Source organism: Tenrec ecaudatus, chromosome 4, assembly GCF_050624435.1.
Source record: "Tenrec ecaudatus isolate mTenEca1 chromosome 4, mTenEca1.hap1, whole genome shotgun sequence".
NCBI lineage: Eukaryota > Metazoa > Chordata > Mammalia > Afrosoricida > Tenrecidae > Tenrec > Tenrec ecaudatus.
This window is the reverse complement of record NC_134533.1, coordinates 137,701,493-137,715,806: the sequence shown is the minus strand read 5'-3', so window position 1 is coordinate 137,715,806 and position 14,314 is coordinate 137,701,493. Positions and strand designations below refer to the sequence as shown.

General features: G+C 37.5%; 1 protein-coding gene across 3 annotated transcripts in view; it reads right to left on the bottom strand.

Annotated features, from left to right (window-relative positions):
- XRN1 (5'-3' exoribonuclease 1) overlaps positions 1-14,314 on the bottom strand; it is a 151,212-nt gene that overhangs the window by 39,131 nt on the left and 97,767 nt on the right. For all 3 annotated transcript variants that reach the window (XM_075546808.1, XM_075546807.1, XM_075546809.1), the window contains exons 28-32: positions 9,202-9,258; positions 8,888-9,020; positions 6,936-7,005; positions 4,695-4,902; positions 248-343 (exon numbers count right to left, since the gene is read on the bottom strand). In XM_075546808.1, coding sequence (XP_075402923.1) covers positions 248-343; positions 4,695-4,902; positions 6,936-7,005; positions 8,888-9,020; positions 9,202-9,258 — 564 coding nt within the window. The remainder of the gene's footprint in view (positions 1-247; positions 344-4,694; positions 4,903-6,935; positions 7,006-8,887; positions 9,021-9,201; positions 9,259-14,314) is intronic.

Below are 14,314 nucleotides of genomic sequence, written 5' to 3'. Positions count from 1 at the left end.
GTAAGTATTATAATTTTGAAAAGAAGTTGGAAAGAAACCCCACAGAATTCAGAGAAAAATTATCTAAATTTCTACTCATATGTTCAATATTTATATATATGTCTGAAAAAATTATATACAATCTTACACTAAAAATGATCCTTTTATTTTTATGAGAGTTAAGAAAATAAATCATTGGATGCTTAAAAGAGAAGTATAAAAGAAGTTATTCTTGGATTGAATTGCCCTTCAAGCAAAGTGAACTAACCTTCTCTTGAATAGTTGGCTGAAAGTTCTGAACCTTTCCAGATCCTTGTAAGGACTGCCAAATGTTGCAAAATTCATCATCTTCTTTAGTAGATACCTAGCAAAACACAAATTCATAAGGATATGAGACACGAAGAAATAAAGATTAAAAATCAAATAAGTTATTCATAACCAAGTGGGATTCATACCAGGGATGCAAGGATGGTTTAACATTAAAAAACAATCAATGTAGTTTACCACAAAAACAAGACAATAAGAACCACAGGGTCATATTATGAGATGCAAAAATACCACGTGACAATACCCAATACCCATTTCTGATAAAAAACAAAAACAAATATATAAATAAATTTTAAAAATAGAAGGGAAATTTCTCAATACAGTAAAAGCATATATAAAAAACCAAGAGCCAATATCACACCTGATGGGAAAAAACAGAAAACATTTTCCCTGAAAACAGGAACGAGACAGGATGTCCCTTATCATTATTCTGATGCAACACTGTACTGGAAGTCTAAGCCAGACCACGACAACAGAAAGAAGGCAAGGGAATAAGACTGGGCAAAGAAGATGTTTGGCAGATTACATGATTTTCCATGTAGAGAACTTCAAGGACTCTACCGAAAGACTGTTGGAAACAATTGAGAAGTTTGGTAACAAGATTAACAAGCAGAAATCAACCTGAGTCCTGTATACCAGAAAGGAGCGCTTCAGGAAGACATCAAGAAAACTATACCATTTACAATAGCCACACAAAAGATGAAATACCTAGGAATAAACCAAAGAAACAAAAGAACTGTATAAAGAAAACTATAAAACATTACAAGAAACCAAAAGAGACCTACACAAATGGAAACATATCCATGCTCATGGATAAGAAAATATCAATACTACCTAAAACAATCTACAAATATATTGCAATTCCAACCAAATCCCAAACTCATTTTTAAGGAAATGAAAAAAAACCCACGAATTATCAGTGTCATATGGAAAAGTTAGAGGCCCAGGATAAACAAAGAACTTCTCAAAAAGTAAAATAGGAGGCTTTGCCCAACCTACTGAACGATCTTCTCCGTTTCCCCGCATCACAAGAAACTGAACCCCCTCTGTTGATCTACTGCACAGCCACCGCAGTCAAAACAGCTTGGCACCGGTACAATGACAGAAACATAGACCCATGAAACAGGACAGAAAGCCTAGAAAGAAAAGCATCCTCCTACAAGAAACTGCTTTTGACAAAGGACTTCCTAAACAGATGGCACTGGAAAAATTGGATCTCCGTCTGCAAAAGAATGAAAGAGGATCCATATCTTGCTCCAAGCACAAAAATGAACTCAAGATGGATTGGAGACCTAAGTGAAACCCCAAATTATAAGGATCATCAATTAGAAAATTGAGAAAAGTTTAAGGGCCCTAAAGCAGGACATACACAAACTTTCAAATATAATAAAGGAAACACATACAGTAGAAGACAAAATAGATGACTGGAACCTATTAAAACAAGTATGGACATCAAAAGACTTCATTAATAGGGTAAAATGAGAGCCCATGGATTGGGAAAAAATCTTTAGCAATAACACAATGGATAAGAGACTGGTAATTAAAATCTATAGAATTCTGAAACACTTCCCATGTTAGGCCAGGTTGTCTAGAGAAACAAATCCAGTGACATTCATCTATGTACAAAAACAACTTATATTAAGAATAAACTTTATATATAAAAAAGTTATCCAAGCCCAATGCAACTCAAGTCCATAAGTCCCTCTTTAGTCTCACGTACAGCATGGTGAATGGGGTCATGTGAATCCAAGGTTGGAGGGGACATGGCAGAGCACGGGCAGCCCTCAGGAGCTCTGAGAGCTCTCAGGACGGCAGAGTTGCAGTGAAGTCTCAGCAAGGAAGAAGACCAAGTGGCAGAGAGAGAAAGCATGTCTGTTTGCCTTGCTCCTATACAAAAGACTTATGATTTCACGGAGGGACATCAGACTGCAACTTGACTGACAAGTTTACCTCTACCTCTAGCCAGGGGTACCTAGTTAACATAGCCTCTAAGTAGCATACCTCAATAAGAAAAGCCCCAAACAAACAAGTAATCTAAATATGGGTAAAAGACACTAATAGATAGTTCACAAGGGACAACACTCGAATGATCAACAAACACATGATGAAATGCTCACCAAGCGGGAGATGCAAATCAAAACGATAATGAGCTATCACCTTACACCCACTATGATCGCTCAGTTAAAAAAAACTCAGAAACAGAGAACAAATGCTGGAGAGGGTGATAGGAGAGGGTGATCAGAGAGTAGAACTCTTATACCCTGCTGGTGGACTTATAAATATGTACAACCATTGTGGAAAGCAATATGGCAATATCTAAAACAACTGGCAGTAGAAATACTATAAGAATCAGAACATGAACAGATGAATGTTCTCCCATGTTCATTGCAGCACAGTTCACAATAGCAGGAAGCTGGGGAAAAAAATAGTACGAAGCTGGAAATAGCCCAAATGCCCATCAGAAGAAGACTGGAGGACAGTGGTACGAACACACAATGGAATACTATGCATCCCTTAAAAATGGTGAAACCATGAAAAAATTCATGACATGGATAAACCTGGCAACCATTACGCTGAGTGAAGTCAGTCAAACACAAAAGAACAAATAATGTATGAGTCCACTACTATAAGGATAAACACCAGGATGAAGGCAGGCTTCTTCTCTTAGGTCATGTCATCTTCTCATCTGGTACAGTTGCCTAGTGCCCATGAGCTATATCACCTCCCCTCGCCCTTATATGTACATCTTAAAAACCACTTCAACAGATTGGGTTCAGTTTCTTGTGATGTGGGGAAAGGGAGAAGATCATTCAGTTGCTGCCAGACAACATTGTGCTAAGGACACCTCAAATCGACAGACACCCCTCCAAGAGTATGAAAGGGTCACGACATTAGGAAGGTTGAGAAGCACTGCCCCAGTGTGAGAAAAAGCAGAAAGACCGCCATGCTAAGGTTATAGACTTGGTTTGGATCTCTTGCTTTGAGGGTGCCCAATGAATGGTGGCCTGAAACTACCATTTATTTACTGTTTTAATGCTCTCTTTGCTTTCTTATAACATGTATTTTATTAGTCTGGTGGGCATTGTTCTGCTTTTGAGAATGAGTGTTATTGAAAGTTTTGCCCTATTACCAACCCACAAAGTTTGTGTAAGTAGTGGCTAATTATTTAAGAGTTTCATCTGTACAAGTCATATATTCATGTACTGTAGTCCAAAGCCAGCCTATACTTGTTAATTTCCTTTTCTCAACAGTGCTTTCAATTCTATACCATTGGTTAAATTAATGACACTACCAATAGAATTACTTTATGCTCAGGGGGGTGATTTATAATGTTCTCTATCATAAAATGATAACGATGTCTCTAAAGTGAATCAGAGACATACATAAACTATATATGAATTTATATATGAATGATATGGGGCTTGCATATAATTCTAGCCTCAATCTATGAACAATTAGTTCTTATGACATGGCCCTACTTGATACTCACGTTCATGAAAGGCCACTGAAGATATGGGTGCTCTACCAAAATGTAGTGAAGAGACCAGATGGTGACCAACTATCCCAAAACATAGTATCTGAATTTTAAAGGTTTGTTTTCAAACAGGTAGTCATCTAAGTGAGGTATCAACTAAGTCCATATGGAAGTACACCAATCTGTGTGACACCGGGATTGTAAGTAATAAAATCCAAATCTGAAGCAGGAAATGGTATCAGAGCTTAGATCCTGAACATCCTGTTTGCAGAAGGCAATGGATGGATGGTGGCAGGGTGGAAGGGTCCACACATGAATGAAGCCTCTGGTGAATCCCTTCTGAGCACAGTCCAGGGATGTGTGAATAGCTTTCCTATCAGAGAGAGCGCATTGTAAAGTTGATTATGGGCAATGTAGTTAGGTTAAAAAGTAATACCTTATCATTTAATCTCCCTTTTAACTTATTTTAAAGTTGTTTCCGTTTTTAATATTCTTTGCTTTCTTTTTGACAGTTTTTTGTTTTGTCTAGTCCTTGCTGTTTGTTATTGTTATTTGTTTGTTCTGTGTGAATTTATGAATATGAAATCTGAGAGAGTGAAAAGGGGAACTAACAGTAATGAGCAGAAGAAAATGTTCTGAAATTTATTATGGTGATGATTGCACAGTTCATTTTATTGTGACTAAATGATTAAATTGTATGATATGTAAAGTATATGACAACCAAAGTACTTTTTTAAAGTATTGCTTAGCTTATGAGAATGAAAAATACCAAAATTGACTGGGCCCAAACATCTCACATAAAGATTAACTAGTCAAATTGGATTTTTTAAAACTAGTTATTAGTCAATTATGCTTACAAAATATGCTCGTGATTTGTCAAGGGGTTTGAGAAATATTAAAGACAGGGTCTTACTTGCGTGGGGATAAAAAGCGACTGAGGGGAGTGGTTGAGGCCTCCCAAATGCCCAGATGAAGTGGATGAGCTGGAGCTATAATGATTTACAGCTGGCTGTGGCTTCACGATGGCTGTCAACTTCTGATTCCCAGTTTCAGAGCGACTCCCGTGAGAAAGGTTCACTAAGGCACTTGTTGGCAGTCGATAACCTCTACCAGGTGAGCACCTAAAAGTATATGATCAGAGTCAGAGGATAATAAGACTAGGCGAGCTAGGGAGCAGAAGAATACAGTAACTTTACGTGTGGTGGGTAGGGAGCCCTGGTGGTGCTAGAGTTAAGTACTTAGCTCCTAACTGTAAAGGCCGCCGTGTGAACCTACCAGTGGCTCCAGGGAAGAAAGGTGGCAATCTCTTCCCAAATGACTAGTCTAGGAAGCCTATTTAGCAGTTCTACTTGTCACATGAGGTTATTATGAATCAATTCAGCCGTACCCATCAAACAAGTCCATCATCAAAATGAAAAATCATTATTTTTAATTCAGCAGAGGAACTTGAATTCAAAGATCTCAATTCAGAGATGATAAATTTCTGAAGTTTCCTTCCAAATAGACTATTCAGTACTTATTAACTGGGACACAAAATCAACCTAACAATGGAAACTTGTAGAGATGTAGGCGTCTGTGGGCCTGATCACTTCGGTGGAGTGTACCAGCACACCATAAAGAAGCTCACACGTAAGAGCTGAGTCTAACTGGACATTTATTACTCTAATGGTGCACTTCTTTTTAAAAAATTGTGGCTTGTACAGTCAGGACCATGTAGGTACAGAAAACACCCACGTGTGCACCTCTTCTACCTGCAGCTCAACCTCTGCAACCAGAAAGTGTTAATTTTTCTTTCTTGATCACTTATTGAGTCCAGTTCTTTGAAATCCTTATGATCCCATCCTAAAGTTCTGGGGTCTTGGAGTTGGGAAGGCTTAAGAGATAATTACTTGTATTTCTTTCTCTTTTTTCTCCAATAAAAGCATTAGATGTTAAAATAAGCATTCTCTTGTCAAATGCTTTCAATTCTATCAACTAATTTTTTCTCTGTGAATATAATTTTCTTATACTGCAAGACACTGTAAAGTAGAATTAGAAGAAATCTTTATCAAGTTGAAGATTTCTAGAATACCTATTTTTATATGTGAAGGTACACATACTAAAGATTGCATTGTCAAAATGGATATGCTATAGGTATGTAATTTTCACACAGCCCTCTGTTATACAATGTTTCAAACAGCTTGTGGAAGAATGGAATGAAAAGATAATGAAAAATTTCCATAACTTTTTAAGCCCCCCCTTTTTAAGCCCTTTAAAATATTAATCAAGATATTAATTGAACTATGATGGAAAAATATACATAGAACAAAGTTATTTATCTTAAAATATGCATTTGAAAGTTTTAACATTACAAAAAACATTTTCATGTAAAATCAAATAAATGTATGATCCAAACTGCTAGTGCTTTTGAGGAGTAAAGACAGGAAAGCCATTAGGTAAATAGGTAGATCCCAGCTGCAAAACAACAGTGTTGTGAGGGTGGCCAATTGACTCAATAAGGATTGCTGCCGGTTGTTACCAGCTGTCGAGCTGACTGCGACTCGTGGAGACCTGAGTGTGACGAATGAGAGCCAGAATGTCTGACTCAAGCTTTACACGGACTTCCAGCATGATCCGTTCTCCTGTAATTTCAATCTTTCTTTATTGAGTGCATTCCCCAAACACAGTCCAGTTTCACCCATAAGTCCTTGCAGAGTGTCGATATGGCTTTTCTCTGACCGTATGTAGTCCCGAGGCTTAGTGGGTGCATATGCCGCTCCCTTAAATATGCCCTTCTCAAGACACCTTTCCCTCTGCCTCCTCTCTCCCCTGGTTAACTATCACTCATTCTTCAGGGCACATCTGAAATATGACTGAAATATGACTAACAAGCCTTTCTGGTATTTTTATAGTAACCTGCATTTCTCTTTTCTACCTTTGAAACGTTTGAATCAAGTAATTAATATTGCAATCAGCCACTTTATCTCCTTCACAGAATCAAACTTTCATACGAATACAAATTATGTCAGTTGATTTCAGTTATGTCTGTAGTACAGAGCATATAATTAGAAGTCAAGTTTTGGATGAATAAAGAAACAAGTAAAGAATATAATGTAAAATATAACCACCATCTGGATATATTCATAAAGTGCAGTTATCTCTTGGATATACAAACCTTATTGTTAAACCTCCAGGAAATTCTTCATCAAATAATACTTCAAATAGGACATCAGCTTCTCTATTAGCTGTTAAAAGAGAGAGGAAGGAGCATGAGGGAGATTAAAAATCATGATGAAAAATCAGCAGCATGACGAAAATTTTTGGAATGCTCAAAGCATTTATTTTTAAAATTTGTACAAAATATTTGGAATGTTAAAATCGCACCATCATCAGCATAATAAAAAAAATGACCACCACTTAGGCTAAGAAACAGAAAATCAATATTTTAGAAAAACATTTTGTCCCCATTTCCTCACTACATAACTACAATCTTGAATTCCATATTTATTATTCCAGTACGGTTCTTTAAGGAGGCTGGCGTTGTGGGTTAGGTGTTGGGCTGCTAAGTGCAAGGCCATGGTCCAAACCCAGCAGCCACTCCCTGGGAGAGAGAAAAGGCTGTGTGCTCCCACAGAGACTGACAGACTCAGAAACCCTACATACTATGTTTGGGGAAGTTAGGCAGAGCTTCAACAGGAAAACTCCGGTCCTTCACCACGAAAATGCTCCTGCTCATTTCTTTCATCAAACTTCGGGAGTTTCCATGGAAAAATCATTACACATCTACCTTACAGTCCTGATTTGAAGCCTCGGACTACTTTTGGCTTCCTATTCTTGGGGGAAAATTTTTTAAAAGACATCTATTTTTCTTCTATTAACACTGTAAAAAAGATTGCCTGGACCTGGGAAATTCATTGGACCCACACACAGTTCATTAGAGATGGAATAAACTGCTTGCAATGTGATGAAAAAAAAAAAAGTTTACATTTTATCCTTAATTCCATTTTTTCCCATGAACTTTCTGAAGTTCCTTCAAACTTGTGGAATTCAACTATCTGGATTTCTTGAGTTGAATAAAAATTCCTTATTACTGGTATTATATTTTGGGAATTTTTAAAGAGACAATTAGATTTTTATAAACCAAAAGGAATCATTTCCCTGATATGTCTGTTTTATATGCACAATCTAGTTATAGTAACAGAAGTTTAAATTAATACATACATTTAGTTTTTCAATTTTTTAAACTGTAAATAAACTTGAGTGTTTTTTTCTCCACAGAAACAAAGAGGCTAAAACCTTAAGCTAAATAGCCTATTTTTGCTGGTTGGAAACATAGTTGAATAGATAATTTACTATCGAAACGTTGTTGGTATAGGTTTAGCTGCAACTCAGAGTAACCCCAGGTGCAACAGGGAAAACACTGTCTGGTCCTGTTCCATCCTCACAATTGTTACATTTGAGCCCACTGTTGCAGCCACTGTGCCAATCTATGCCATTGAGGTTCTTCCTCTTTTACCACTGGCTCTCTACCAAACAATGATGGCAAATCTATACATGAAAAGATTTGCAGCATTCATTACAGAAATAAAATTAAAATTATAATAAGGTAAATTTCTGAGCAAGATTCAATGAAAGATTCAAAAGGTGCTAAAAACTTTCATCAAAATGTATTCAAGCTTGTTACGACCTCGTAAAGTTGCAATGAGGTACATAGAAATCTACAAAATCTCAGATCTTTCTCAACTTCCCTTTCCATATAACCACTTTCCAAATGATTACACAAAACAGAAAAGAATTTTTTTCCTGAAAAATATAACTTAAAACAAAAATAAAAAGTGTTGAGCTCTTTTGCTTTGGTCTCTCTCTCTCTCTTCTCTCTCTCTCTCTCTCTCTCTCTCTCTCTCTCTCTCTCTCTCTCTCTCTCTCAATCCTTTCTTTCCCCTCCCCCTCTCTCCCCTTTTTCTCTTCTCTTTCTTTCTCTTCTCTATCACCTTCTCTCCTTAATAAAAACCCATTTGGATCACCAAAAAAAAAAAAGTGTTGAAAGGATTCATCTCCCATCCTGGTTTGTAGTTGCTTTTATTGCTATAAATTCAGTGAAAGACATGTCAGGTATTGCGGTCTTACCTCCTTTAATTCCTATAATGGTGCCTCGAAGACCAACAGGCACTGAAAAGTTCTCTCTGACATTTACAACTCGGTCAAAGAGATGAAATTCTGCATCCCGATCGGGGATGACTCCATGCTGCTGTTCTAATGGCTGAGGAAAGGAAAGTTAAATTGAAAGAAAGCATTTATACTAATATATTAAATAATAATATACTAAATAAGCATTATTTAATATATTTAATCATCATCATCATAATATATTAAAACCAAATTTTCCCCCTTATATATTTTCAAAATAAAAGCCACTGTGAACTCTTTGGTATGAAACTTACTCTGTACAGCAAATGGGGCTTCACTGTCACTCGGACTTTCTTATTATTCTTTCTTTGCTGAGAAAATGAAAGAAGCATTTAAATTATTTTTCTAATACACAAATATTAAAACATTAAATTATGCAAATACTTTTATGCCTGAATTTGAAGAGCAGAGGAAAGACAATTTTTAAGTGTATTTGAGATTTCTGCACAAACAGCCAAAAACTATAAAGTGCATGCTGCCTAGATACACTTTAAAAAAGTTTTTTGCTATACTATTACACATAGAAAAATGCAAGATTTACATACTTATAATTTTGACATATGTATTTGGAATTATGGTTTAGTGGATCTTTATACAGTGAGCACATGTATGTAATCACACTCAAGTTCGAGAAAGGAAACCACCAACTGTTCGGCTGTTCAATTGATTCCAACTCCTAACAGCCCTCGAGGAGAGAGTAGAATTGTCCCCGTGATTTTCTGAGACTGTGGATCCTTACAGGAGCAGAGCCTCATCATTCTCCAGTAGAACACTTGGTGGTTTCCAACTGCTGACCTTGTGGTTAGCAGCCCAATGTGTAATCACTACACCACCAGGGTGCCTTCAGATATTTCCTATTATGTGGAAAATCACTTTAATATTTAAAAATGTAAATCTGATCCTTTGTGTCAGGAGTAAGGTTATTCTGGAGATGGGTGGCAACCTGAGAAAGAATGTGGGCATTGGGGAATGGGAGGTTCCTTTGTCGTATTTGGTAATGTTTCCTTTCTTGAAGCTGAGTTTGGTGTTTTATTTAATTCAAAGGGTTTTTCACGCCTAAAATAGTACAATGGCAACACAGATTAGCATTAAAGAAAACAAACCAGATATAATTAATGATCTATAAAAATATTGTGGAGTTGTACATACATATAAAAATTAAGATAGCATTCATTTAACAAGCCCTTGCCTTCAGAATCCATTGTAAAATTGCCTTTGAAGTTCTAGTCTTTTGAAAGTAAATTGAACTCAAAAGAATTTCCTTTACTTTGCCACTAAAATGGTTACTTCTGTGAACTCACACTTAACTAATCTAATTATCAGCTTCTTTTCTTCTTTTCATAAGGGAGAAACAATATTATTTGTTCTACTAATAAAAACAAATTATAAAGATTGAAATACTATTCAAATACATTTTATAGTAAATTTTATTTAATAACAAGACTGCTAGTACTTCACTTTCCTAGCAGACATGTGTAGCTGTTGTGAATGAGTACAAGTTACAGAGTGCACAGAGAGTTCAGATATACTTATATCCTGTAAAATGTTTGTCTTTCAACAGTCATTTCCTTTCATGAAATACAGAGTTCGTTTAGTCTTCCAACAAAGGTCCTTCTATGAAGACAAGTTATTTCCACCCACAGCAGAATGGAAAAACAAAGAGAGTACCATTGGTGTTCCCTGACAGGGGTAAGCAAGAAGAAACAATTGGGATGTTAAAAGTGAGAAAACGGAATCAAGCTCAAACTCACAAGTACTGTGCCTGGAAATTATGTAGTCAAAAAACAAAAACAAAACTCTATACAATGAAAAAAAAAACTCTATACAATGAATCACTTGGCATTATTACAGGATAGTACCAATTAGACAACATAACAAGCAAACCTCAGGCAAATTTGTCACTTGGGGAACTTTCACAGAATGTCTGTCTCACCCCCAGGTACTGAATGCTAAGTTCTAGCTCTGGCTACTCAAAATATGGTTTGTTAGTCTGGGTACATTATAGTGGGGTACATTATAGTGGGGTACTGGAGAAACAAATCATAAGATGGAGAGTAGTGTTTGTTTGACCTCTCCCTCATGGAAGTTTTTCTTCTTTGTCTAGCCAGAGGTCACATAAAGCTACACTGTTTACCCAGTTGTTTTCTGGGAAAAACATGATAAGTAAGAAAATAGAAAGTTTGTAAGCCGACTTGCTTTCAGCCATTAAAATTTGATCTTTAGATGGGTTTAGGCCATGCCTGTAAAAAAGCTTTGAAGAGATATGCCCCACCCAGTGCTTTGGAGGACTCAGGAAACAATGGTCTTTGTCAGAAGCTGGAAAAAAATCTGGAACCATGAAGAAAACTCCTCTCTAGGACGGAATGTTAAAGTGAGCCTGTGAGCAGGCTGAAGTGCTTGCTAGGTGACCACCTGGATCTGCTTATTGAGTGGAAATGGGAGAAATGCAGCAATAAAGAGACAGGTTGAGTTTGGCCACTGACACCTGTGGACTTGGTTTACAGGGAAAAAAGACGATGAAAGCGGGTTGACTGGTCTAAGGTTCATGACCTAGCACGAGGGAGCTAGGCTTGTTGAGTATTGGTGAGAGCCCATGGTCTAAAGGCAAGGCAACCAATGGGCACCCTGTGGAGGCTGAGTGAGGCAGCCCACATTGAGTTGACCAGAACCCGACTAGCTGGAGATTTTTGAGCCTGTGAACTGGTATATATTGTTGCTGACTTTATGGATGGTCTGTACCGATTTGACTTTGCTTATGGATGTAGACTTAACAAGGTTCCAACTGGGATGAAGATTTCTGTATGTTGAAAATATGATTGTCTCCTCAGAGCACTGGGTTGATGTAAGTGGGCAGTACATAAATTGGATACCCAAAATTGAGGGGATAAAGGCATGAAGTGGTAGGCTTACAAACTTTCATAGGTGAGGGAACATATTCACAGGATTATAAGATTAAGGTGTAGGTGTTACTTAACTGCAATTGTGAGATTAAAAAATGATTTACAGGTGCCAAGTTGGCAAGAGGTGGATTGAGTTGGTTAAAGTGTATTGTGCCAACCTGGCCGATAAACACATGTGGGGTTAAATTGAAGGGTGGAGAGATAAATGGCTCAGTGAGCCTTGCCTTTCTAGTTCTCAAGTCTCTTGCTTTGTAATGGCCAGATCAGGGTGCAGCTGCCTTAGTCAGTTCCTTGCTTCAGCTGGTAAGGCTCACTTCTTGCAAGATATCCCCGAGGAGAAGCAGTATGAACCTACCCCGATGCAGCCCTGGGTGCTGGAGCAGTCTTGTGCTCCAGCTGGAGATCCCTGTCAGTGCTGAGATGCTTACACGTTCACTGATTCAGTTTTTCTCCTGCAGTTGGCATCACTGAATGTGTTTTGTGAGTTGGAGGACTTTGTGGATTGATGTTGGACATATGGACTAATGTTGGACTTGTGGGCTTGGGCAGCACTGGTTTGGGATGTTCTCTTGATGTGCACTTACCCTTTATATAAAACTCTCTCTTATGCGTATGAGTTTCTGTGGATTTGTGGATAGAGATCTGTGGATCTCTCAACTATCCAGACTAATACATATGGACACTGAGCTTGTTCCAAATTCTGAATCTTAAGCCCTACCTTAGATTTCCTGAATCAGAATTTATATTTTAACAAGTTCCACTAGGTTGTTCTTTGCATATAAATTTGGAGACACTATCAGAATTCTGATAATAAACTGAGAATTAGGAGCTGATGCCAGGGGCTTAAGTGGAGAGCAGATGTTTTGAGAATGATGAGGGTAACGAATGTACAACTGTGCTTTATATAATTGATGTATGCATGGATTGTGGTAAGAGTTGTATGAGCCCCCAATAAAATGATTTAAAAAATAAATAAACTGAGTTTTATCTAATAAAAAAGTTACTGATAATTTCAATGATAACCCTGTACCACAAAGAAAAACTTAAAATACTGGGGAAATAGATCTATGTGCATATATTTATAGGTTTAGTATTAAGGTAGCAGATGGGCATTGGGCCTCCATTCAAGTACTCTCTCAGTGCAAGAACACTTTGTTACATTAAACTGGTATTCCATGATGCTCTCCTTCCCGACATGATCTCTGAAGACAAATGGGTGCATAAGCAAATGTGGTGAAGAAAGCTGATGGTGCCTGGCTATCAAAAGATATAGTCTGGGGTCTTAAAGGCAAACAAGTGGCTATCTACCTGAGAAGCACCAAAGCCTACATGGGAGAAGCACACCAGTCTGTGTGCTCACAAGGTGTCAGGTATCAGGCATCAAAGAACAAAAATCATATCATTGTGAATGAGGGGGAGTGCAGAGTGGGGAACCAAAGCTCATCTGTAGGCAACTGGACATCCCCTTACAGAAGGGTCATGGGACGGAGACAAGCCAGTCAGGGTGCAGCGTAGCAATGATGAAACATACAACTTTCCTCTGGTTCTTTTTTTTTTTTAAACATTTTATTAGGGGCTCATACAACTCTTTTCATAATCCATGCATATACATACATCAATTGTATAAAGCACATCTGTACACTCTTTGCCCTAATCATTTTCTTTCTTTTTCTTTTTTTTTTTTTACATTTTTATTAGTGGCTCATACAACTCTTATCTCAATCCACACATATACATACATCAATTGTATAAAGCACATCCGTACATTCTTTGCCCTAATCACTCTCAAAGCATTTGCTCTCCACTTAAGCCCTCTGCATCAGGTCCTCTTATTTTTCCCCCTCCCTCCCCGTTTCCTCTGGTTCTTAAATGCTCCCCAGCATGATTTAAATTCTACCATACAAAACCGCTAGATGAGAGGATGTACACTGGTACACTGAGGAACTGGAAACACAGGGATTCCAGGACAAATGAACCCTTCAGGACCAATGCTGAGAGTGATGATACTGGGAGGGTGGAAGGAAGGAGGGATATAAAAGGGAGAACCAATTGCACGGATCTACATATAACCCCCTCCCTGGGGAATGGACAAGAGAAAAGTGGGTTAAGGGAGACATCGGACAGTGTAAGACATGACAAAAAAATAACAATTTATAAATTATCAAGGGTTCATGAAGGAGGGGCTATGGAGGAAGAGGGAGAAATGAGGAGCTGATATAAGGGCTCGAGTAGAAAGCAAACGTTTTGAAAATGATGATGGCAACAAATGTACAAATGTGCTTAAAACACAATGGATGTATGTATGGTGATAAGAGTTGTGCAAGCCGCCAATAAAATTATTTTTTAAAAAGCTTAAATTACATTCATAAAGTTTGTTTTTTCAGTATTTTCTCCTTTTACTGACCTAATAACTTGACACTTTTAAAAGAAAAAGAAATATTCTTAGGCTAGAAAAATCCAGTATCTG